Source organism: Pelophylax lessonae, assembly GCF_965119305.1.
Source record: "Pelophylax lessonae genome assembly, chromosome: 7".
NCBI lineage: Eukaryota > Metazoa > Chordata > Amphibia > Anura > Ranidae > Pelophylax > Pelophylax lessonae.
In genome coordinates, this window is record NC_138774.1 from 238,101,152 (window position 1) to 238,128,657 (window position 27,506).

General features: G+C 42.7%; 1 protein-coding gene across 1 annotated transcript in view; it reads left to right on the forward strand.

Moving 5' to 3' along the window:
* LOC309560825 (uncharacterized protein) overlaps positions 1 to 13,922 on the forward strand; it is a 64,137-nt gene extending 50,215 nt beyond the window's left edge. The window contains exons 2-3 of the mRNA XM_082264502.1: positions 5,919 to 6,081; positions 13,573 to 13,922. Coding sequence (XP_082120628.1) covers positions 5,928 to 6,081; positions 13,573 to 13,889 — 471 coding nt within the window. The 5' untranslated portion in view covers positions 5,919 to 5,927 and the 3' untranslated portion in view covers positions 13,890 to 13,922. The remainder of the gene's footprint in view (positions 1 to 5,918; positions 6,082 to 13,572) is intronic.
* Positions 13,923 to 27,506: the final 13,584 nt, after the last annotated feature.

Consider the following 27,506-nt stretch of genomic DNA (forward strand, 5'->3'; position numbering starts at 1 on the left):
CAGTGATGTAGGTTTGCAAGGCAGCCACCTGGTGCCCACTTTCACAAAGTTCTATAAGTGGGTGTGTTGGCATCTGCGGATGCTTCTTTTGGCCGCAAGGTTTTGCAGGCTGCTGTTTAGAGGACTTGATCCTCTTTGAGGATGTATTGTTTTTTCAGATGGGCTCCAGTTGTTTTGATTAAGCTCATGTTGCCACCACTTATGTTTAACATTGATTTGGAACGTCCCAATGGTTATGAAGATCAGGAGCTGTGTCCGTCAATGAACGAAAGAGAAAATGGGATTTTTGACTTACCATAAAATCCATTTCTCTGATGTTCATTGACGGACACAGCACCTACCCCTCTGTGGAGTTGTAATTCTTATGACACTGCTTGTAACAAAACTGAGTACCTATAGCAGAGGGAGGGAGTACCCCCCTGGGACTGCCCATAGGCATAACTAGATTATTTTTCTGGAAGGAAGTCCCTACACAGTAATTTCAAAATCGCAGCATGTACAGGAACCGCGACTGCAGCGCAGTTCCCAGTGCAGGTGCAATTTCTGGTGCGGGCGATTTCCAGTGCAGGCAAAGTGCAGGTCCTGCGTTTCACTGTGCAACCCCCTCCCGAGGGCAGAAGCAGTCACTGTGACCTGTGGGGCAGTCTCTGTGAAATATACGTCAGTTTCTGTGAAATTTACGGTAGTCTCTGTAAAATATACAGCAGTCTCTGTAAAATATACAGCAGTCTCTATAAAATGTACAGCCGTCTCTTTGACATGTGGGGCAGTCTCTGTGAATTGTACAGCAGTCTCTCCAAAATGTACAGCAGTCTCTGTGACCTGTGGAGTAGTCTATGTGAAATGTACAGCAGTCTCTGTGACCTGTGGGGCAGTCTCTGTGAAAGGTACAGCTGTCTCTGTGACCTGTGGGGTAGTTTCTAAAATGTACAGCTGTCTCTTCGACCTTTGGGGTAGTCTCTAAAATGTAAAGCTATCTCTGTGACCCGTGGATTAGTCTATGTAAAATGTACAGCTGTTTCTGTGACCTGTGGGGCAGTCTCTGTGAAAAATACAGCTGCCTCTGTGACCAGTGGGGTAGTCTCTAAAATGTACAGCTGTCTCTGTGACCTGTGGAGTAATCTCTGAACTGTACAGCAGTTTCTGTGAAATGTACGCCAGTCTCTGACCTGTGGGCAAGTCTCTATAAAAATGTAAAGTTTGGCAGTCTCTGTGAAATGTACATCAGTTTCTGTAAAATTTAAGGCAGTCTCTGTGAAATGTACAGCAGCCTCTGTGACCTGTGGCCCAGTCTCTATGAAATGTATGGCAGTCTCTGTGAAATTGAAGGCAGTCTCTGTGAAATGTACAGCAGTCTCTGTGAGTTGTGGGGCAGTCTCTGTGAAATGTACAGTAGTCTCTGTGAGCTGTGGGGCAGTCTCTGTGAGCTGTGGGGCAGTCTCTGTGAAATGTACAGTAGTCTCTGTGAGCTGTGGGGCAGTCTCTGTGAAATGTACAACAGTCTCTGTGAGCTGTGGGGCAGTCTCTGTGGAAGCACACTGGCAATCACTGCGTTAGCCGCAATCTCTGTCAGGCAGTCTCTGAGAGCAGCGGAGCACTGACAATCTCTGTGGGAACAGTCTCTGCCCTCATATAGATTGCCAGTACTCTCAGATACCTTTTCTGAAGCATGGAGGAGTCGGGAGGGAGAGGACACAAAACCCCAGCCTTCCCTGCAGAGACGTGGAAGTGAAATGTATTTTCATGAAAAGGCCCACCAAAATTCTCAGCACCAAGCTCATGATGATCTTAAGCTGGCCCTGAATCTCTGGTGGGACATGGCTGGGGTGGTGGGACATAGCTGGGTGAAGGAAATAATGGGGGTGTGTGGGAGATGACTGGGTGCAGGACACGGTGGGGAGGGGGAATATGCTACAGTACATGGCAAAGTGTGAGACGTGGAGGATGTGGACATGGAGGAGACCTGAAACATAGCTAGGCGCAGAAGGTAAAGCAGGACAAGGTGGAGGGACATAGCTGGCTTCAGGACATTTTGGGGGGGGGGGGGCATGGTAAAAGGAGACCTTAAACATTTCTGGCTATTTGATATGATGCCGGGGTGGGGTTGTGTGACATGGTGAAGTATACTTGGGACATGGCTGGGTGTAGGACACAGTTGGGGGGATGCGGGACATGGTAAAGAGAACCCCAAACATGGCTGGGCCTGGGGACATTAAGGGTGGCTGTGGGATATGAAGGGGGTAAAGGACATGGTGGAGGAGACCTAGAATATGGCTGGGTGTGGAATATGGTGGGAAGGATATGGGACATGGGGGGTTGTGGGACATGGGGGGTTACAGCACATGAAGGGACATGAAGAAGGTGTAGGAGATGGCAGGGACTTGGGACATGCAGAAGAGTAAGACACAGCTATGGAGATTGATGCATGATTCGGTCTTGTTAATTCATTGGTGGTAACTTATTGGTGCAGTATTTTTGCTTTCCTTTTATGTAGTCACCAAGTGTTTTAGAGAGGCTAAAGCATGCAGTATCTTAAGCAGTGATGACTTTGGTTGGAAGTTAGTAGTATAGTCCGAAGAGAGCATAATGGTGAATACCAAGAGTACATTTACCTACTTCTGTTTAACATTAGTATAGGAATTTGAGTATACTAGTATTAGATGCATTTTACTTGAATTAGATCAGTATTTTCTTAAAATGTAATACATGTGCTAAGCGGGTAAGGGTTTACTACTGTAATAGTGGAAGGGACTCAGGGAGTGCTAAAAGTCCATGGGTTAGGGGGCGCAAATTACTTGCCTTGCCCAAAGGGCTGACAACCCACACTACACCACTAAGTAAAGGTATCCCATGTGTAAGGCAGTGACCCTGTGCAAGGTGCCTAGCGTAGCCTAGAAGAACCCACCCCAGGGTGGGCCTCCTATGTGGCCCTCACTTGGCGCCCAACGAGGAGGGGAACATGGAGGAGGTATCACCTGCCTACCCTACATACATACATATCAACCCTGATTATTCACCCACAAAAAAAAAATGACATTGTAAATAAACATACTACATGTTTGAAATACTTTAAAAAAGAAAAAGGTCACACTGTGTAAACCTACTGTCAATTACTTTGTCCAGTGATGTGGAACCTATATAGATATTAACAAAGTTTATATCAAACTGAGTTAATGGTTCCAATAAAAAGTACACAGTTCACATTAGTCTATGCATCAAAGGAGAAGGCATAATTAAGTCCTCACCACAATCGACCCTGTTATAATAAACCATACATGTACCACTGGCATATGACATAGTGGTAAATAAAAGAACCATTCCAATTTGTCTCTACACCAGAAAAGCCTACACTCTAATATCCACCATAGTGGCATACTCTCTTCACTTCCCTTTGGGAGCCTTCAAACAAATGTCACAATTTAATTCTAGCGTCATATTGGGCACCAACTAGATAAAGTGCTTACTACCATCAAGCAGACTTTATCCTTGGTGAGGATCAACTCCAGTCCAGAGACTGCTGTATACTGGGCAGGACGAGGTGGGGTTATACTTGAAGTGGTTAGTACTCTTACCAGTCCTTAGATGTGGTGACTTCATTTTTTTATTTCTTTTTAGCTTCTTTTTTATTTATTTTTTATTTTATTTTTTTTGGGTGCACCGGTCCTGGAGGTACTGCAATACCTGGTCGATGCGTGGAGTGGACAGAGCAAGCTCTTCTTCCATCTCCCTGTTCTAAAAATCCATTTAATATATGGTCCCCAGATAGGGGACGTATCAGATATTAAACTGATAAGAACAGATACTACACTTGATCTTAGCCAAAAGGCCGAGAAGCGATTTTTATTTTTTAATTTTCATCTGATAATACTTCCAATACCACATTTTCTGGCTAAACTCACTCTGTCATTGTATCTATGGGGGGGTCGCCACCAAGGTTGAACCAGTCTGCCTTTATCCATCTCCATTACAGTACATGGGGAATGGGGAGATTAGTAGTTTACTCAGATGTAGTTATACTTTAATTGAATCACTTTTTTCTAGCAGCCTCCTGTGAACTGTGGATATTGCTAATTTAAGTAGTTTTGCAAACCAGGTTTGTTTTACAGTAATGTGCCCCTCCCCATACAAAAGCCAGAGGACCCTCTTTTTACCCTTGTGATTGGCCTATCCCTGTCAAATAAGTGCAAAGTGAACAAGTCAAATCCTCCTACATGGAAGTGCTTTCTTCAGTCCCAGTGGTTGAATGTATTGTTGGGCAAATAAAAGAAAGGTTAGTATGTGCTGCTGGGGAACCAGGCATTACAGCATACCTAATGCTTTTCACTGCATGGAAAAAGCAATTTGTCTGCAAACATATCTGCAATACTCAGACCACCATAAAGCCATACATGGATCGAAATTCATCAGTTTCACAGGGACCGGTTGAATTTTGGATCCATGTATGGGCAGGGTGGTTGTTTAGAAGTCGGTCTACTTATTTACTTCTGCAGCAACAGCCTGACAGAAATTTTCTGAACGATCAGAACCGCCGACTATAGCTGGCAGCTCTGATCAATGTATTTTGATGGCAGGGAAGTCTCCTGCTGTCAGAATACAATAGCTCAGCAGGAGGGATTTCCCCATCCACCTCAGTGTGTGCATGGGGGAATAAGGTCATTTTTTTTGTTCAATACACTGGCTTAAGATCTTCTGTTGTCTGCTGCACACATATACAATATCTCCTGACCTTTGAAAATCTCTAATATGTTAACCGGTTGCCGACCGCCGCAAGTACATATACTGCGGCGGTCAGCCCCGGCCAGGCAAAGTGACGTATCGGTACGTCACTAGCCTGGGAGCCAATAGCGGGCGGGCCGATGTCCGCCGGTCACTCGTGATCGTCCGCTGTCAAGGGAGAAAGGCAGGCGGCTAATGTAAACAAAGCCGCCTGTCATTCTCCCCTGTGTAAAAGCACTGATCTAACGGTCCTGCTATGTAGGACCGTTGATCTGTGCTGTTACACACACAGCCACATCCCTGCACAGTAAGAAACACGCCCCCTAGGGACACACATAGTCACTGCATCTCTAATAAAGTTAACCCCTTCCCTGCCAGTGTCATTTTTACAGTAACAGTGCATATGTATAGCACTGATTACTGTAGTAATGTCACTGGTAACCCCCAAAGTGTCAAAAATGTCAGTCAAGGGTCCGATCTGTCCGCCGCAATGTCGCAGTCCCGCAAAAAAAAAATTGCAGATCGCCGCCATTACTCGTTAAAAAAAAAACAACAAAAATGACATAAATCTTTCCCTTAGTTAGTAAACTCAATAACTTTTGCGCAAACCGATCAAAATACGCTTATTGTGATTTTTTTTTACCAAACATAGGTAGCAGAAAACAAATTGGCCAAAAATTGAAAAAATTTTTGATTTTTACATTTTTTTGGGGGGAATTTCATATAAAAAAATGTGAAAAATATTGTTATTTTTGCAAAATTGTCGCTCTTTTTTTGATTATAGCGCATGATCAAAAAATCGCACAGGTGATCAAATACCACCAAAAGAAAGCTCTGTTTGTGGGAAAAAAAGGACGTCAAATTCGTTTAGGTACAGCGTCGCACAACCGCGCAATTGTCCGTTAAAGTCACGCAGTGCCAAATCGCAAAATACCCCCTGGTCAGAAAGGGGGTAAAATCTTCTGGGGCTTAAGTGGTTAAATCCCTAATACTAAAAAAAATAAAAAAAAAAAAAAAGCTCTGCTATACTAAAAACAGTTACAAAACTCTGTTTAAGTATATTTTTAAACTGTAGAAGCTGGAGTAATGTGGACCATAGTCCTGGTGGGACTTTCTTGGATGATATTAATCTAAAGTTTGCACACTTTTAGACATACAGTATGCACCATTTCTGTAGATAATGTGAAATCTTTTTAATGCAGGTTGAAAAGATGAAGCCTTCTTGGATATGTAGCTCAGTAACACTACTCATTTTTACGCTGTGTGGAATTCAGTCATCGTTGGGTACAGATGTCCTGGACAACACTGCTCCAAGTTCTGATCTATTAATAAGGGAACGACGAGATGAAGAGCCCCAATATCCAGGTAAAATGGTTGTGAATCATCACTGTGTGCAACTAAGCTTTCAAGTCCAATGACGTCTGTACATGTGCCTGAAATGTAGTGATAGAACCATATTGGGTGCAGCAGGTACAGTCACTCTATGATCAAAACAAGATATCTAATAACTATAGTCCTATGAGGTCTTGGGGCCCATTGCTGTGGAAGTACCCTGGCTTACTCCCTTAGTGGATGTAAGAGGGTTTGTCTCCCACTAACGGAAATGTAAGATGGCATTTTACTGACCACCAATGTAAGGAAGCCATTCTTCCACTGACGTCAATATAAAGGGGTGTATTACTAACCACCAATGCAAAGCAACATTTCTCCCAATGATAACAATGTAAGAGGGGCTTTCTCTTGCTAAACACCAATCTCCAATGTATAAGGAATCTCACTGACATTAATGTAAGGGTTAAATTTACTTACCATCAATGTAAGGGGGCATTTCTCCCACTGACACCAATGTAAGGGGTCCTTATTCCTCCAATGTAAGGAAAGGGGGGGGGGGTCTTCTTCCTCTAAACACTAACCTAACGGGACCCCTCACATCTAAACACCAGTGTAGGTGGGGTCCTCTCCCATTGAACATCAATGTAAGGGGGCAGTTCTCCAATTGGTACCAATGTAAGGGGGCATTTCTTCAATTGACATCAAGGTAAAGAGGCTCTTCTCCTACTGACATCAATGTAAGGGGACCCTTCTCCCACTGAACAACAAAGTAAGATGGCATTTTACTGACCACCAATGTAAGGAAGCCATTCTTCCACTGACATCAATATAAAGGGGTGTGTTACTAACCACCAATGCAAAGCAACATTTCTCCCAATGACAACAATGTAAGAGGGGCTTTCTCTTGCTAAACACCAATCTCCAATGTAAAAGGAATATCACTGACATTAATGTAAGGGTTACATTTACTTACCATCAATGTAAGGGGGCATTTCTCCCACTGACACCAATGTAAGGGGCACTTATTCCTCCAATGTAAGGAAAGGGGGGGGGGGGTCTTCTTCCTCTAAACACTAACATAATGGGACCCCTCACCTCTAAACACCAGTGTAGGTGGGGTCCTCTCCCATTGAACATCAATGTAAGGGGGAAGAATAGGGTTTGGATCTACTGGAGGTTCAATAGTCGTGTCTGCCACCATCCCAAAAAAATGTTTGTGGTATTTGCGGTGCCTCCAGTCAAGGTGGGATTTTAAGGGCAGGAGTAAAGGGGATATCGAAGGTAGTATAGTAGGTAAAATTTATTTACAAAGTATGAATATAAATACAAACATTCATAGTGAAAATGGGTAAAGGCCCATTGTGCCAGTGAGAGAAGAAAAGTTCAGATGTGATAACAAGTGACAAAAATGTGACTTGAGTTGATTTTGGTGATCCTGCTCTGCTGATTCTCATGTCAGAAGACCGGAATAGACGCAGAGGAGGTAACCAATCAGTTAATCCGACATGTTTCGGCCAACTACGGCCTTTATCAAGGATCTGTCACCGATTCTAAAATAATCAAAGAGATATATGGTATCAAGTAATGGCAATTTGAAGAGAACCGTAATTGTAAGGCAAGAGCGCACAATATGTGAGTACATACATTTTAGATATATGTCCACTTCCTAAGGTTGAGCCTTCCCAGAGTTTCTCCAGGAGCTACAGGAACAATATGCTGTGAGGGTGAGATAAGTAGTTGACTGAGTATACAAAGAAAGGGAACCAATGGTTGACTAGTGAGTAAAGTAATAGTAATTACTTGCTGGGCAGAAGATTCTGGTCCAGGGATCCAAATTAGGATTAGATATATGTCAAAAGCTTCCACAAGATTGGTTCTGAGATCTGGTAAAATATAGTAAGGTTGCCAAGAGTAGGTAATTTTATTAGAGTATGTGTGCATTTAACATAGAAGTAATTTGGACTCCTTTCCAGAAAAGTTTCCAGAGTGGTCCTTAGAAAACTTGGTAGGAGAGATCTATGAAGGCTCTCCTCCAAGTAAAACTTACATTTTGATGTGGAGATTAGCAGGGTCACAGCATGAGGGCTCCGGGTCCGCCTTCTCCCTCGGTCAGAGAGAGACTGGCAGGCTCAGAGTGTTCCCCGGCCTATAAAGGCAGTCGCGCATGCGCAGTGAGCGCTGCGTGATGCTGTCTGGTATTGTCCATGCACGGTGTGGAGAGCGCTTGTGTGCAGCAAGAGCGCATCCCCAGAGACCGTGCGGACGTGCCAGTGAAGGCCGCCGACACAGTGCGAGAAGCCGGATCATCCCCGAGGGGATGACAGGAAGGTACGAGACCGACCATACGGGTTCAAGTGCCCCGATCCATAGGGATTCGGGGCTACCTGTGCCGGGAGTTCATGGAGTCTCGGGTTGAGGCTTGAGAAGTGGATATAATATAGAAAATAAAAAATATAGTAACAAGGAAATAATCCCTAATAAGTAATTACACAATAATGAATAAATTAGCAGCATAGAGTTTGCAGAGGAATTTTCTGTGGGAGAAGAAGGAAGGGGGGGCAAGGGGGAGGGGGGGGGGGAGAAAAAACAGTCGGGCTCCAGAGATTGGTCACATAGGAAGCAGTTGGAAGATCAGTGAAAAGAGGTCCATATCCTAGGAATAAATCATAGTCAATTCAGATTGGATTTACAATCTGATATGTAATAATCAAAGTCAAAGGTGGACAAAAATAATAAAGGATAATTAATGAGAAGAAAAAAATATAAAAAAAATAAAATAAAATAAAATAAAATAAAAATAAATGAAAAATGAAAGTAAAAATAATAATGAAAATAAAAAAAAAAAAAAAAAAAAAATTGTAAGGGGGCACTTCTCCAATTGACACCAATGTAAGAGGGCATTTCTTCAATTGGAAAAGTGCCCCCTTACATTGATGGACATCAAGGTAAAGAGGCCCTTCTCCTACTGACATCAATGTAAGGGGACTCTTCTCCCACTGAACAACAACAAAGTAAGGGAGTCCTTATCACTAAGGATGATCGAACTTTTGAAAAGTTCGGTTCGGCCAGAACATCCGAACTTCCCGAAAGTTCGGCCCGGATTTCAGAACCCCATTGAAATCAATGGGACCCGAACTTCGGTAATCAAAATATAGGTGTAATAGTAGCAGAAATATATGCTTGCGCTAATGAAATCATTTACAGTAATATATTTCTGCTACTATCTACTATCATCAATATTCTATATATGTCTAGGTGTGTATATAAATATATGGATGTGTGTATATATACCACTATACACAAGTTCAGATGTTTTGCCTGCCTCAAAAGAACCCCCAAAAATGCCAAAAAAACGCTAGCGTCAAAAAAAAAATGCCCAGGTGTGTTTTTGCTGGCATTTTTGGGGGGTTTTTGGAGGCAGGCAAAACATCAGAACTTGTGCACAGTACCACTATACACAAGTTCAGATGTTTTTCCTGACTGCAAAGAACCCAAAAAAATGCCTTCTATTAAACCGGCAAGGTGTTACAGCAGCGGAGCCAACCCCCTGTCAGAAAGTTTTCTAATACAAACTATCTTTTTTTTCTGGTTCTGGACATGCTACAGAGCTGAAACTTCACATGTACACCTTTTAGACCCCCCAGATCTGAAATCCAAAGTAAAAATCAAAAAATCTCTTTTTTTTTTTTTTTAATTTTTCAATAATTGGCTTTTTTTTTATCAAAAATTACAATTTTTAAGAACTTTTTTTGTGTGATTTTGTGTCTGGGGGGTCTAAAAGGTGTACCTGTGAAGTTTCAGCTCTGTAGCATGTCCAGAACCAGAAAAAAAGATCATATAGGTGTTAAAGTTAAAGGAGGCTCCCGACCCACATCCCTGTTCTACTGAAAAATTATCTTTTTTTTTCTGGTTCTGGACATACTACAGAGCTGAAACTTCACATGCACACCTTTTAGACCCCCCAGATACTAAATCCAAAGTTGTGTGATTTTGTGTCTGGGGGGTCTAAAAGGTGTACCTGTGAAGTTTCAGCTCTGTAGCATGTCCAGAACCAGAAAAAAAAGGATTGTTTGTATTAGAAAACTTTCAGCACAGGAGGTTGGCTTCGCTGCTGTAACACCTTGCCGGTTTAATAGAAGGCATTTTTTTGGGATCTTTGCAGTCAGGAAAAACATCTGAACTTGTGTATAGTGGTACTGTGCACAAGTTCAGATGTTTTGCCTGCCTCCAAAACCCCCCAAAAAATGCCAGCAAAAACACCTGGGCATTTTTTTTTGGACGCTAGCGTTTTTTTGGGTTCTTTTGAGGCAGGCAAAACATCTGAACATGTGTATAGGGGGTATATATAGACATATATGTCTGAATATATACCCCTAGACATATATAGGTGTGATAGTAGCAGAAATATATTACTGTAAATGATTTCATTAGCGCAAGCAATTATTTCTGCTACTATCACACCGATATATGTCTAGGGGTATATATTCAGACATATATGTCTATATATACCCCCTATACACATGTTCAGATGTCATGTCTGACATCAAACATGTCCTCAAAAAAGCACTGGCAGTGGCAGCCCCTGCAGCATAAAAAATGCTTGGCTGGTGAGAAGCCATATTCCTGTCCCGAAGCTATTCAGAGAAATGATCATTTCTCTATAGCGGAAGGGTTTTGTCACCCTGCCATAGCAGTCACTGCCAGTTAACCCTACACTGCACTACGGTCCCCTGACACTTAACACTTTCCCTACAGAAACTAAATTTTTGAAGCTAACTAAAGTGTAAAGGAGCACTCTAACTACACTAGATATCCCTTTCCTGACACTAATAAATGCTAAATGACACTTTTAAAGTAAAATTAACAGAACTGCTTCCACTCTCTTCCATGTCCAGTATAACAATGCTAGGAATATGGCGGGGGCGATCTTATATACTGGGGGGCGTATTCACTAATGATTGGTCTAGGGACCCCCTAGTCACTCCAATCACATTCCTAGCATTCTCCTGCCCCATCAATTGGCTTTTGCTAATGGTTCTAGTCCAATCACGGGCTTTTAAAGCCCATTTCCTGAAGCATTGCATTTTGGTCGGTTCTGGTTGCCGAATTTCGAACTTTTTGGGCAAAAAGTTCTAAATTCGGCCGAACCTCGAACACCCAATGTTCGGGCCGAACCGATGGTGGACCCGAACCGTTCGATCATCCCTACTTATCACACCAATAACTAAAGTGAGAGATATTTCTGGGTGCTACAGTGACAAAAACTTAAGGGGTAACTTAATGACCAGTAATATAAAGATGCACATTACACTCTGAACACCAACTTATCAGGGAAATCTATGCTATCCATCAAAATAACTGTCTGTCTCCCACTAACCACAGTTGGAGGGAGTATCTATCACAATGGCACAAATGTAAAGGGGCACTGCATTTGCCCCCAATATAAGGAGGCAATCCAAAGGGAACTTTAAACCAACCACCAATGGATTTACAGTGTTATTTCAATCCTAAACGTCAATGCATTAACCACTTAAGCCCCGGAAGATTTTACCCCCTTCCTGACCAGGTCCTATTTTGCGATTCGGCACTGCGTGACTTTAACGGACAATTGCGCGGTCGTGCGACGCTGTACCTAAACGAATTTGACGTCCTTTTTTTCCCACAAACAGAGCTTTCTTTTGGTGGTATTTGATCACCTGTGCGATTTTTACTTTTTGCGCTATAAACAAAAAAAGAGCGTCAATTTTGAAAAATAACAATATTTTTCACATTTTTTTTAATGAAATCCCCCCCCCCCCCCCAAAAAAAATGTAAAAATCAAAATTTTTTTAACATTTCAGGCGAATTTGTTTTCTGCTACCTATGTTTGGAAAAAAAATTGCAATAAGTGTATTTTGATTGGTTTGCGCAAAAGTTATTGCGTTTACTAACTACGGGAAAGATTTTTGTCATTTTTGGTGTTTTTTTTTTTAACGAGTAATGGCGGCGATCTGCGATTTTTTTTTTTTTTTTGCAGGACTGCGACATTGCGGCGGACAGATCGGACCCTTGACTGACATTTTTGACACTTTTGGGGGTACCAGTGACATTACTACAGTAATCAGTGCTATACATATGCACTGTTACTGTAAAAATGACACTGGCAGGGAAGGGGTTAACTTTATTGGTGATGCAGGGGTTAAGTGTGTCCCTAGGGGCGTGCTTCTTACTGTAAAGGGGTGTGGCTTGTGATGTAACCACAGAGACATACGATCCTACATAGCAGGATCGTATGATCTCTGCAGTTAGATCAGGGAGAATGACAGGCGGCTTTGTTTACATCAGCCGCCTGCCTTTCTCCCTCTGCACCGGGTCCGCCGGTCACACGCGCGGACATGTTAGGGAATGAGCGGGGGCAGGATCGCGCCACCGGCGGCGCACGCTCGCCCCCTAGAGGCTCACAGTCTAGCGACGTAGTACTACGTCACTTTGCCTGTACGGGGCTGACCGCCGCAGTAAATAGTCGTGCGGCGGTCAGCAAGTGGGTAAAACATTGCAATCCAATGTTTTGACATACTGCTAAAGACAATAGTCAGATAATGAGATAAAATACTAAAAAGGGTCACATACCTGGTGGAGACCAAGTATATGAGTGGGTTTTTCTTTCACCTCCTGTCCAACACCCCTGGAAGTGGGGACAGGCAATGGACACAGGGCATCGTGAATGCCAGTGTCGCAGGCAGTACTGGATCTGTGCAGCTATCGGGTGCATGGGCAAGATGACGGTAGACCACTAGGGGAGAACCAGATGCAAAAACACCAAGGTAGCAGAGCAGATAACAGGAATATAGCCAAGACACAAGCTGGGGTTGGTGGCAGCTGGACAGGGAGGTATCAAATCAGAGGACAGGAACAGAAACAAAGTCGGGAACATAATTCTAGGTTGGTAACAGTCAGGCAGTGAGGTGCTAAATTAGGAAGCAGAAACAACATAGAGGATAGAAGCCAAGGTCTGTGTTTGCTGGACAGCAGAGGTACAAGGCAGAAAGCCAAGTAAGCCAGATCATGCATGGGAGGCAGAATTAGCAAATAATAGTTACAGGCAATCCGAACCTAGCTGAAGATCACTCAGCAATCTCTCAATATATTACTGCAGTTTATATAAGCTGTTTGGCACCAAAACTGCATACAATGGCGTACACACCCCCCGGCCCTTTTATTTAATTTATATAGCTGTTAAATTCTACTGGACTGCGGTTTTTATGCGCAAATAAGCAGTAATCATTTACCTGCTATTGTAACAGTGTCAAAAATGATATTTCAGATTCAAAGCAACTACAGTTGTTCCAATGTGCCTCTTGGGTTATAATCATGGTTATTGGCCCATTCAGTTTTAACTTTTTTAGTTGCTAGCATTTAAAGCAGACTTATTAAAGTGGATTAGGAAAGAATTGAAGCAGGTCTACAACAATGTCCATGTATTAATTTGTACTGCAAGCTTTTTTAAAGCCAATCATTCTAGTCTTTGTGTTAATGATGTTGTAGATAACAACTATGACTCCGGTGAGCAAGATCGCTGGCCAACACTGGCTGAACTGTCCAATTACAAGAAAAGGCTGTCCACCAAAAGAGGAGGAATTTCAAATGGCCCCGCTGGTCTGTATGATCTTCTGTCAACAAACCACAGACCAGCACCAGAGAGGAGAACCATTGACAGTCTTAAAGATGCATATGTGGCCGATCTTCTGAAAAGGCGTCGCCTGCCCCGGAGTCCAGAGGTGACCACAAAGGAGCCAGACATGGATCAACCAATCTCCGAGCGAGTCATTGTGAATGAAAGTAGTGATGACCTGTCTGAGTGACCCTGTTGTACTTAATCTTTGTATTAAATCTGAGAAGCCCCTGCTGCGAGAAATACAAAAGCTTCCATTGCCTACCTCCTTTTGAAAATGTCAGTTGACTTCTGAAAATGTCAGTTGACTTCTGAAAATGTCAGTTGTCTCTCACCTCAATACTTTCGAAGTCACCCGATTGAAATACACATGAGGTAAGCGAATTCAGAGTAAGGTCAGAACTCCTGATCCTCATACTTGTTCTGGGTGACTCAGGAAGTATTGCATGGCTCAGCATAGCAGCTAAGCAACTAACACTCTCATAAGGAGAGTTTAACAATGGCAGCCTACATACTTCTCAGTAAATGTTTCTTTAAAAAGTATATTATTAATTCTTAGTGTAGTACCTGTTTTCTAGTGTGGTGCCTTTCAGCATTTAATTTCAACACTAATACAGAAAGAACTATGAGAATTAGATAAACACCCCCCAGCTGGGTATTACATAGGAGGTTTTTGCATGTGCTTTTGGCATTGGTAGTACTATCAAGTGAAGATCCCTAAATATCTCATATTCTATTTGTCATCCTGGGAAACATTCTGATGCTCAACAAACACTTTAGTTCTTAGATTGGGGAGCCCCATCCTTCCCCCACCAGATTGAAAACAAAATATTGCAAAGACAGAGTAGGGCCCTTGGCAAGATAGCTGCTTTGGACTGACCCATCCATTTGATTGCCATTGATAAGGAATGCAATAGTAAAAAAATTCCATCCCAGTACAGCATTTTCTGGCACGGCCCCCATCAGACACCAACTACCCACAAGTATTTCCTCCCTTGTCAAGTACAGAGTTTTGACCAATGGCACTATCCTTCTGGTTTACAGCTACTGGTTGAGCCACCAGAACATGCATTGGGCCCTATACTACTGCCTAGGTTGGATCCAGCACTGCCCATAAGTTAGGACTGGATGCAATGCATTATTAAGGAAAAAGGGGAAAGGGTGAAGTACTACACTGTATCCAATTTTACGCTACCAGAGGCTTATATACTGTATAATAAATATTATAATACATCTATTATAAAGATTCCTATTAAGAATGAACAGCCTAAACTGGCACAGCCTGTAAACTACAGCAGAATAAACATCATTATCTGGGATCAGAACTGGCCACAGATATGAGAAATTTTCCTGCCACGGTGGGCAGCTAGCTGGCATGGGGAACACTCACAGACAGATTATATCTAACAGCTAGTTTAGGTGACTATCTTGTATATATCAATATCCTAATTATAAAAATTCTTACCATAAGGCCAAACTCCTGGCAGATATTAAGAAAATGTTACGAAACGTTAGTGCACTTGTTTTCATGTGCGGAGGGTCCTGGTTGACCAGTGATCACATGCTTCACCATATGGACATTAGTTTTTCTCCTAATCTGGCCAAAAAAGACACATCCTATGTCTCTGGACTACCTAACTGATATTCAACCAGGCATGAATATGAATATTTGTCCCTGTATTTCACCACTTTTCCTTTTTGCCACTTTGTCCACTTTTACTTACTAACCAAACTGGAACCAAAAGATTTTTCCCACAATGCAATAGAAAGTTTCCCTGTCTTTCTCTATTGGTTGCAGACCCAGGGTCATTTTATGGTTACTACCACGGGGTTATAAAATGTAACCATCTTACTGTCTGAAGCCACTCATATTTTTCTGGCTCTTCTTTAAATGACACATAGGGGTTGCTCGTGGAAAAGCACTCTTCCATTCCACCTTGATACTGTTATGGTACTTATAAACATTATGATTGGCACTCTTTTTTAAATAATAAAATGTATCACCCCCAATGGCTCTTAGAACTCGATGTTAATACTACACACTAGAGAACTGGTATACAGTGACGTCCCAACTCCTTGGTGGCTATTCATGCTGCCAGTCCAAAGGCAAAACTTAAAAAAATTCACTATATTGTCAAAAGTAGTGTGACGCCTGTCTTTACACGCACATTAACATTAATGGCATCCCAATTGTAGTCTGTAGGGTTCAATATATATATATGGCCCCTCCCCCTTTGCAGCTATAACAGCTTCAGCTCTTCTGGGAAGGCTGTCCACAAGGTTTAGGAGTGTGTCTATGGCAGTGATGGCGAACCTTTTTGAGCCCAAGTGCCCAAACTTCATCACAAAACCAACTTATTTTTTTCAAAGTGCCAACCCTGCAATTAAAGCGGTTGTAAACCCTAAAAAGAAAAAAAAAAAAAAAAAAACCTGCAAGACAAAGGCATAATGAGCTAGTATGCATCGCATACTAGCCCATTATGTGTTACTTACCTTAGAACGAACCCCCGACGCGGACCCCCAGACATCGCTGCGGGCGCTGCCATGATCCCTCGGCGATTCTTCCGGGTTCGGCGGCTCCGGCGCTGTGATTGACCGGAGCCGCGAGGACGTCACTCCCGCGCATGCGCGCGGGAGTGATTTTCTGGCAAGCTCCTGGCAAGCAAAACTGAAGGTCCCCCCGGACCTTCAGAGCGCATGCGCCGCTCACGCGAGCGGCTGCATGCACTGCAAATATCTCCTAAACCGTGCCGGTTTAGGAGATATTATTTGTACCTACAGGTAAGCCTTATTATAGGCTTACCTGTAGGTAAAAGTGTCAAAAAGCGGGATACTACCGCTTTAAACTGCAGACACCCAGCCACCCAGGTGATGACCGCACACTCCAAGAGGGATTGTAGTCAATTCAGCACTCACCCGACTCTGGTGTCCAGTGTCAGTGTGCCTGGCAGCAGCTTCTCCTTTTGTTAGTCCCGACTCTGGTGTCCAGTGTCAGTGTGCCTGGCAGCAGCTTCTCCTTTTGTTAGTCCCGACTCTGGTGTCCAGTGTCAGTGTGCCTGGCAGCAGCTTCTCCTTTTGTTAGTGCCTTTGATCACCCTCCTCACTCTTGATGGTGTCCTCTCAGCACCATCCTCTTTCTCCTCTCTGGCTGGTTCAACTTCAGGGGCTGTTGTGGCTAGGGCACTCTTTAATTTCTGAACCACCTCGTGTGCCAACAGAGATTGCTATGTGTGCCAGCTGTGGCACGCGTGCCATAGGTTCACCATCACTGGTCTATGGGAATACTTCACCATTCTTCAAGAAGCTAATTTGTGAGGTCAGGCACTGATGTTGAACGAGAAGCCTTCCTCGCAGTCTCCACTCTAATTCATCCCATAGGTGTGCAATGGGGTTGAGGTCAGGACTCTGTGCGGGCCAGTCTAGTTCCTCTACCCCAAACTCGCTTATCCATATCTTTATGGACCTTGCTTTGTGCACTGGTACGCAGTCATGTTGGGAAAGGAAGGGGCCATCCCTAATCTGTTCCCACAAAAATTCATGTTCAAAATGTCTTGGTATTCTGACACCTTAAGAGTTCACTTCACTGGAACTAAGGGGCCAAGTCCAACTCCTGAAAAACAACCCCACTCCATAACCCCCCCTCCACCAAATGATTTGGACCATTGCACAAAGCAAGGCCCATAAAGACACGGATGAGCGATTTTGAGGTGGAGGAACTTGACTGGCCTAACCTCCTCCTAACCTCAGCCCGACAGAACACCTTTGGGATGAATTAGAGTGGAGACTGTGAGCCAGGCCTTCTTGTCCATCTTCAGTGCCTGACCTTACAAATGCGCTTCTGGAAGAATGGTAAAACATTCCCATAGACACACTCCTAAACCTTGTGGACAGACTTCCTAGAAGAGTTGAAGCTGTTGTAGCTGCAAAGGGTGGGCCAACTCAATATTGAACCCTACGGACTAAGAATGGGAGGCCATTAAAGTTCATGTGTGTGTAAAGGCAGGTGTCCCAATATTATTGACAATATAGTGTAATTCAAAAAGCCCTCTGAGTACTGCTAAAGCTCAAAAGGAAATGCATCACTTTCTGGTCTTTGTCTCTGCTACCTGTGCAGGCTACCAGAGTTTTGTAGTGAAGGGGGTTAAACCAATGTTTACCATGGATCCATAAATTCATAAGTCACTTGAAAGAGAAATAATTGTCATAACTACAAATACATAATCAATGAATACTCCTAATTTATCACATTCCCATTCTCATGCTTCCAAAAAAAAAAAAAAAAAAAACATCCAAAGATCAATAACTGGGGTCTCTTACCAGACACATCATTTAGCCCTGTAGCCACCATTGGGTTTGTTAACAATAATAATAAAACGTGATATTTAACCGCTTGCCGACTGCTCACAGTATATTTACTGCGGCAGTCGGCCCCTCACAGGCAGAGTGACGTAGGTCTACGTCGCTCGCCTGTGAGGCTCTGGGGAGCGAGCGCGCGTCCGCGGAGGCGCACTCCCGCTCCCGCGCGGTCACGGACCCCCCCCGCGCGTGTGACCAGCGGACCCGATGTCCGCCGGTCACTCGGCGATCGGCGGGGGAGAGGGAGAAAGTCAGGCAGCTTGTGTAAACAAGCCACCTGTCATTCTCCCCTGTGTAGAAACACTGATCACACGGTTCTACAATGTAGAACCGTTGATCAGTGTCCCTACAGCTCAAGCCACAGCCAATCACAGTAAGAATCACGCCCCTAGGGACACACATAACCCCTCCCTCTCAAATAAAGTTAACCCCTTCACTACCAGTGTATTTTTACAGTAACAGTGCATATATATAGCACTGATTACTGTAGAAATGTCACTGGTAACCCCAAAAGTGTCAAAAATGTCAGTCAAGGGTCCCATCTGTCCGCCGCAATGTCGCAGTACCGCAAAAAAATCGCAGATCGCCGCCATTACGCGTTAAAAAAAAAAACAACAAAAATTACTAAAATCTTTCCCTTTGTTAGTAAACGCGATAACTTTTGCGCAAACCAATAAAGATACGCTTTTTGCAATTTTTTTTACCAAACATATGTAGCATAAAACAAATTGGCTGAAAATGTTAAAAAATTTTGATTCTTACATTTTATTTGGGGAATTTCATATAAAAAATGTGAAAAATATTGTTATTTTTGCAAAATTGACGCTCTTTTTTTGTTTATAGCGCGTGATCAAAAAATCGCACAGGTGATCAAATACCACCAAAAGAAAGCTCTGTTTGTGGGAGAAAAAGGACGTCAAATTCGTTTAGGTACAGCGTCGCACGACCGCGCAATTGTCCGTTAAAGTCACGCAGTGCCGAATCGCAAAATACCCCCTGGTCGTTTAGCAGCCAAATCCTCCGGGGCTTAAGTGGTTAAAACCCAAGTTGGGAAACCAATTAACGTATTCTGCCACATTCCCCACCAAAACCTATATAGGGCGAAAGATTAGTTCATGCACCCACTACAGTGCTCAGGCTTGGAAACTGGCCATTAAGGACACTCAGCATTGCATTGCTGGTGAAAGGGAAGAAAGACCTAGGTTCCCCCATACCTAGAAATATTGGAATAGTTGGGCAAACAGGGCTTTAGAGTGAACAGAAGTTAAGCATTGGCATCAGGAGAAGGACAGTGGACAAATATTTGAACCCGTTTCTTTGCCTTAAATGTGCAAAGTACTAGGTCAATTCATGCTGGACATAGACAACAGATGAGTAATACCCAATCCAACTGCACCAAGCTCATGTTTGTTTTATACAGCCATCTGGACACTGAGGTGATGGCTGTGTAGGATAAACAGAAAGCTTTTATTTCTGCAAAAGAAGTATACATTCATGCTAGATTGGTACATAGGGGAGCTGGAATTTAGAAACAAAAAGTTGAACTTAGCCTTTAAGCTAAGTACGATCAGAATTCATCACAGCTGGACGAATGCTTGTCACATTCGTCCTACTACTCGACCCTTTAGTGAATGGTTTAGAAATGTAAGATGTCGATGAACTGCAAATATGTGCAATTTGTGTATATGAATATTTACTGGTCAATAAAGTATTATTTGTGCATGTACACTCATTTCCTTTTTTTTTTTTTTTTTTTTACAATACAATAATCCCAGGTGAAAGAACAAAACCATTTTCGGATTGTTCTCATTGACTATTTATAACGTTGCAAGTCCCATGCTACACATCTATAGAATTATGATTGATCATCACATGGTGTGCTTTTCACTATCGCTATCCTGCCTGATAAAAGGAGTTGATTTTCTATGAATATCAAATACAGTGTGTACAGTAGAGTATGTGTCATCAAAGACATTAATGGATTCTAGCCAAGGTCTTCGTTGTAAGCTCAAGCATGTTCAACAACTGCCGTGCCAACTATTCCAGTCACTCCCATATCACACATAGTGACAACTCTGGCACATGCTGAATGAAACATAATACTACAGGATGCAGAAACAGGCATCCCAATTGGCACTACTGAATGCCTGGAGCATGAATGGTTATGAGATCCACGCAATCCTTTTACAAGTGGCAACATGGCATGATGTCATCATATCTTCATTCTAGTCTTGATAAAGAATTCGATATATAGTAGTAAATGTTCTCGTGGTACAACACATTCACTGCACTGACTTGGCCAGTCCTTCTCAACCTTTCCCACCACAGAGGAACCCTTGAAATAATATTCAGCTCTCATGGGACCTCTACTAATAATTAGTACATGTATCTACACCTCAAATTACATTGGTGTGTTCAGATAGTCATAAATATGGTAATTAATAAAGGAATAAATATTGTGGCTTTTTAGCGGTCTACATGAGAATATAATTTTTTGTGCGAAAAATAAACTAAACTGAATTAAATACAAATGACCAGAAAAGAAAATGATAGTGCTTCATTTACATTGGTGGTAAGTAAAGAAATGTCCACTTACATTTATGGTCTTAGCCCACTTACATTTGTGGTCATGTTCTTTGGTTTTCATAATGCTATTTGTTCACAAAGGTTATCTAACAAACCTCTGAGGGCTTCACAGAACAGCTGTATTTATACTGAGAATAAATTACACACAGGGGGACTCTGTTTACTATATAGGTGACCTCTGAAAGTAATTGGTTCTACTAGATTTTAGTTAGGGGTATCAGAATAAAGGGGGCTAAATACAAATGCACGCCACACTTTTCAGATATTTGTAAAACGATGTTGAAAACCATTTATCATTTTCCTTCCACTTTAAAATTATGTGCCACTTTGTGTTGGTCTATCACATAAAATCCCAATAAAATACATTTACGTTTTTGGTTGTAAGGTGACAAAATGTGGAAAATTTCAAGGGGTATGAATACTTTTTCAGGTATATTCATGGTCATAGTCAATGTTCATGGTCATGGTCCACTTATATTCATGGTCATAGTCAATGTTCATGGTCATGGTCCACTTATATTCATGGTCATAGTCAATGTTCATGGTCATGGTCCACTTATATTCATGGTCATAGTCAATGTTCATGGTCATGGTCCACTTATATTCATGGTCATAGTCAATGTTCATGGTCATGGTCCACTTATATTCATAGTCATAGTCAATGTTCATGGTCATGGTCCACTTATATTCATGGTCATAGTCAATGTTCATGGTCATGGTCCACTTATATTCATGGTCATAGTCAATGTTCATGGTCATGGTCCACTTATATTCATGGTCATAGTCAATGTTCATGACCATGGTCCACTTATATTCATGGTCATAGTCAATGTTCATGGTCATGGTCCACTTATATTCATGGTCATAGTCAATGTTCATGACCATGGTCCACTTATATTCATGGTCATAGTCAATGTTCATGGTCATGGTCCACTTATATTCATGGTCATAGTCAATGTTCATGGTCATGGTCCACTTATATTCATGGCCATAGTCAATGTTCATGGCCCACTTATATTCATGGTCATAGTCAATGTTCATGGCCATGGTCCATTTATATTCATGGTCATAGTCAATGTTCATGGCCATGGTCCACTTATATTCATGGTCATAGTCAATGTTCATGGTCATGGTCCATTTATATTCATGGCCATAGTCAATGTTCATGGCCCACTTATATTCATGGTCATAGTCAATGTTCATGGCCATGGTCCATTTATATTCATGGTCATAGTCAATGTTCATGGCCATGGTCCACTTATATTCATGGTCATAGTCAATGTTCATGGTCATGGTCCATTTATATTCATGGTCATAGTCAATGTTCATGGTCATGGTCCACTTATATTCATGGCCATAGTCAATGTTCATGGCCCACTTATATTCATGGTCATAGTCAATGTTCATGGCCATGGTCCATTTATATTCATGGTCATAGTCAATGTTCATGGCCATGGTCCACTTATATTCATGGTCATAGTCAATGTTCATGGTCATGGTCCATTTATATTCATGGTCATAGTCAATGTTCATGGTCATGGTCCACTTATATTCATGGTCATAGTCAATGTTCATGGTCATGGTCCATTTATATTCATGGTCATAGTCAATGTTCATGGTCATGGTCCACTTATATTCATGGTCATAGTCAATGTTCATGGCCATGGTCCACTTATATTCATGGTCATAGTCAATGTTCATGGCCATGGTCCATTTATATTCATGGTCATAGTCAATGTTCATGGCCATGGTCCACGTATATTCATGGTCATAGTCAATGTTCATGGTCATGGTCCACTTATATTCATGGTCATAGTCAATGTTCATGGCCATGGTCCACGTATATTCATGGTCATAGTCAATGTTCATGGTCATGGTCCACTTATATTCATGGTCATAGTCAATGTTCATGACCATGGTCCACTTATATTCATGGTCATAGTTCATAATAGTTACTTGACAATCGTTTTTGACCATAGTGATGAGAAAATTCAAAGAAGTGGGATAGAACATTTTCTTGAACAAACCTTTAACAGTTGTTTTCATTCAGGGAAAAATCATGTGTATTTTAATGTGCATATGATAGGCTAGAAATCTGTTTAAGGATTCCATTCATGTAGCAGGTCTGGATGAAATTTTAGGGTCTTTCAAATGAAACTAGTTAACTCAATAATGGCAAAATTGAACAATTTTTCAGAATTTCCAAAGAGCGTTTAAATAAAATTCAACTAATGTATGGCCAACCTTAGATTGGAGATATGTCTTAATTTCTCCATTTGGAAGCCCCACTGTGAACGATAGCCAGGTTGGTGGCTGGAAGTTTTTCCATTGTAGTTCTAAAATACAACATTTACTTGCCCCCAGCCTATGAATGGCTAGCAAAGGGTCATAAGCACCTTGATTAACACATCACTTTTTTTTCTCCTGTACATCCCCTATGGGGATACTCACACCTTTGTACTGGTGATTACTATCATCAAGAAAGAGGGGAAATCCAAAATTTTAGAATAGTCAGCAGAACAAGAGGTGTGAAGAAATCCTCCAATGGGAACAAATAGAAGCTGTGCTGTCCATTAAGCCGATTGGTACACATGAAGGCACGGTGGACAGCAGCACTGAGGTTGGTGTGTCCATACCGTACACTGCGTCCTCAGTGTATGTTCAGTCCAGGGTTGCACAGGGTCATTGGCTATTATGGCACAGGCATCCAGAATTGCTCTGTGTGCTCTGGCCACAAGCATGCTAGTGGTCAATGACAGGGGGTGGCAAAAGTGTTCACGTCTTAGGAGACTGCCACACAAGAGGCTCATGGCGGCCTAAGATGAAAATTCTTGGTCCTTGGGGGATTCCCTCGAATGTCTGGTTGCATTCCTAGGATAGGACGTATAGGAATTTCTACTCTATCCAAACAGAAAAGGATAAAGTTTTGGCTATACTTAGGCCTTGGATGCACAGACACAGTCGGTCTTCTCAATTTGACATCTGTGCGGGTGAACAGCCACGTGGGTGCACGGCCCTTAGCACGTGGCTGTCAAGTCCATGTGTACACTGTAGTGTGCCCCATGTGACCAAGGCCTTAGCAGGGACGAGCTCATGCGTTTTTGGACATGGGTCTGAACCCACTTGACCTATCCTGCCAGGAAGCTGTCAAAGCAGACAGCCAACTATAGGCAGCAGTCATTCCCCATCTATAATTGGCTGTTGGCTTTGAGAGCATCTGGGGGTAAAAGCTTCGGACTCGTACCTGAACATGCCTGAGATTATCCCTACACTTGAGCCTTCATTTGCATACTGTGATTCGTAGTGGCAAAAATCTGCAGCTTTAATTGACAAATGTGTGTGCAAATAGCCTCGGCCATTGAGCCCAAACAATGCAATAACAAGCTGTCAGTGGCCACAGCCAAAGCAAGTCCAGCCACGATCTCCACAGGCAACCTGATAGCCTTGATGGCTATGTACGGGCTCAGTGGCTGCAGCTATTCGCACACATCTGTTTATTCCAGCCACAGGAATCCACAGATTCTTGCTGTTGGAAATGGCAGTTTATGCGAATGGAGCTGTAGGAAATCTGCTGCCCTCTACTGTCTGTATTTGTAAATAGCTGTGCTGCTTTTCACTGAATTAATTATGTATAGCACTTCCTGTCTCTGGGTTGGTGGGTTGAAAACCTCAGAAGCAGTGAAGAAAGAGTTTGAGACCACATGTCCTGTACATGGAAGAGCTGCTGCTAAATCTAGGCCAAAAGCAGACCAGTTTTCTTCTCTTACATACACTATATAAGATAATAAGGTCTGTAATATGGTGTGCATGTGTAGTGGTCACCTTGCTGTATGTTAGTAGGTGAAACTGTTTATTACAATATTTTTTATATGCAGTTCCTGGTATTTTATTTAACCCTTTCCATTCTGGCCTGGGATTCTTTAGCTAATTTTAATTTGGGGCTCTATAACCAGCACAGACTGGAGTCAAATTAGGCATCAGACGGCCACTTCTGGTAGTTAGAGGTCCAGCTGCATGATAGACTAAACACTATTGGGAACTAAGCACAGAGTAGATAGGCTGACTCTGAGTTCCAGCACCACACCACAGGTCCAGCTAGCAAAAATCTGCGTTCCAGGCTGGTTGGACAGCGGAGGAGAATCTCTTAATCACCAATGACCCTTCAGGTCCCTGACACAAAGATGGACACTGAATTGCGATCATCCTCAGGTGCCCCTGCAACTGGACTTTGCCGACATTCACCTGGAGGTATCTTTATTAATAATTATATGTACCCGGGTATATGTGCACAGTTCCACCAGGACGCCTATCGGGCCCTTTGCTGATATTACCTGTTTGTACATTGGATGTATGCACTGTAATTAAAGGATAAGTTCACTTTTCAAAAAAATAATAATAATAATACATATATGCATTTATTATTAGGGACCTGTAGAAGCATTGTACCCACCATCAGCAGATCATGGGTGTAATACCACAGTCCTGTAGAGTGTCTGTACCTCTGATACGGACAGGCAGTTACACTCTGACAGGAAGCTCAATGAACTACCTACACCAATCAACAGCGTGCTGGTAGTTCATTAGGAACTACAAACCGACAGCCCCAAAGACTGTTGGTACTTGTAGTTTTCTCGTTCAAAAAACACTGTGAATGGATGATGTGGCCGGGGGAGAAGATCCTGAACATGGGTGTAACATGTTACAAAAGGTGAACTTATCCTTTAATCATTTCTTATATCAAGTTTGAATTATTTGTATACTGAGGTACATCTATATATAGTATTTATGATTAAAGTAGAGCTCCACCCATAAGGGAAAGTTCCCCTTTAGGCCTCCTCCCCTGCTCCTGTATGTGAAATGGAGCTTTTGGGGCTAATGGGGGAGTGGGTACCCGATTTTGACAGGTATCCGCTCCCACTTCAGATCGCCTAGGCGATCAGAGCGGAGGTTCTTCTTCCCCCCTCCCTTCCGAAGTCTTCTGGGACACGTGACAAGTCCCCGAAGAATTCAGGACCAGTCAGAGAGCGCAGCGCCGCTTCCACATGCGCAGTGGGCACCCGGCTGTGAAGGCGCAAGCTGTCACAGCTAGGCGCCCATAGTAAATATTCTTACGGCTGGGGTGAGTACACTGCTGGATTTTGGGACAGGTCAGTGGCTGCAGTTTTTTATTACAGTTTAATTTACGCTTAAGGCCCCTTTCACACTTGTGCGACCTAAAAGTCGCGCAATTTTTCTGCGTTTTTTTTGTCTGGACTTGAAGCAATGCCTGTGTAATCTTGAGGTCTATGGACCTCAAAACGCATCCAAGTCAGACCAAAGTAGTGCAGGGACTACTTTGAAGTCGCTGCAACTTGAAGTCACACAGATATGAATGGTTCTCATTGTAAATCATGGAGTACGACTTGTCATGCGACTTTGCAGTCCCAAGTTGCAGGATAAATTGCACGGGTGTGAAAGGGGCCTTAAAGAGATTTTTTAACCATACTTACCTAGGTGGATGCAGCATTGTGCCCCTGCTGGCTCTAAGGCTGAGAACCGAGAGATCTAACACTGCAAATCGCTCCGTCCTCACAGCTCCCTGTGCAGAGAGTGGTGACTGTCAGTCATTGGATATCTGCTCTGCTCACTGGAGTGCTGGGCCATGGAGGGGGTGGGAGCGGCTGGGTCAGGCTCTCCCTGGGCTGAGCCGGGTGCCGGTCCAGGAATTTGGGCTAATCCTGACCCCAGTGGACCGGCTCTGTGACGTCAGCAGACAGCGGACTTCAGCCCACTGTCTGCTGAAAACAAGTCACAGGAGTGCAAAACGAACTAGACTTCTGTGATCCATAGGATGAGTACAGCCAATGAGCTTTGACTGTACTTCTCCTTTAAGAGATTGGAGCTCCGCTTTAACCACTTGCCGACTGCCTAACGTCTATCTACGTCGGCAGTCAGCCCCTCACAGGTAAAGTGACGGGAGAAAGGCAGGCGGCTAATGGAAACAAAGCCGCCTGTCAGTCTCCCCTGTGTAACAGCACAGATGATACGGTCCTGCTATGTAGGACCGTAGATCTCTGCTGTTACACACACAGCCACATCCAATCACAGTAAGAATCACGCCCCTAGGGACACACTTAACCCCTCCTTCTCAAATAAAATTAACCCCTTCCCTGCCAGTGTCATTTTTACAGTAACAGTGCATATGTATAGCACTGATTACTGTAGTAATGTCACTGGTACCCCCAAAAGTGTCAAAAATGTCAGTCAAGGGTCCGATCTGTCCGCTGCAATGTCACAGTCCCACAAAAAAAAAACTCATTAAACCCATTACTCATTAAAAAAAAAATAAAATGAATAAAAATGACAAAAAATCTTTCCCTTTGTTAGTAAACGCAATAACTTTTGCGCAAACCAATCAAAATACGCTTTTTGCAATTTTTTTTACCAAACATATGTAGCAGAAAACAAATTGGCCTAAAATGTTAAAAAATTTTGATTTTTACTTTTTTTTGGGGGAATTTCATATAAAAAAATGTGAAAAATATTGTTATTTTTGCAAAAGTGTCGCTCTTTTTTTGTTTATAGCGCATGATCAAAAAAGCGCACAGGTGATCAAATACCACCAAAAGAAAGCTCTGCTTGTGGGAAAAAAAGGACGTCAAATTTGTTTGGGTACAGCGTCGCATGACCGCGCAATTGTCCATTAAAGTCACGCAGTGCCGAATCGCAAAATAGGCCCTGGTCAGGAAGGGGGTAAAATCTTCCGGGGCTTAAGTGGTTAAACTTCCATCCTTAAATTTTCCCTATAGGTAAACCTGTTATAGGAAGTGTAAATATCTCCTAAAAGTATATTTACTGTACACGCAGCCAGTGACATCACATCGCT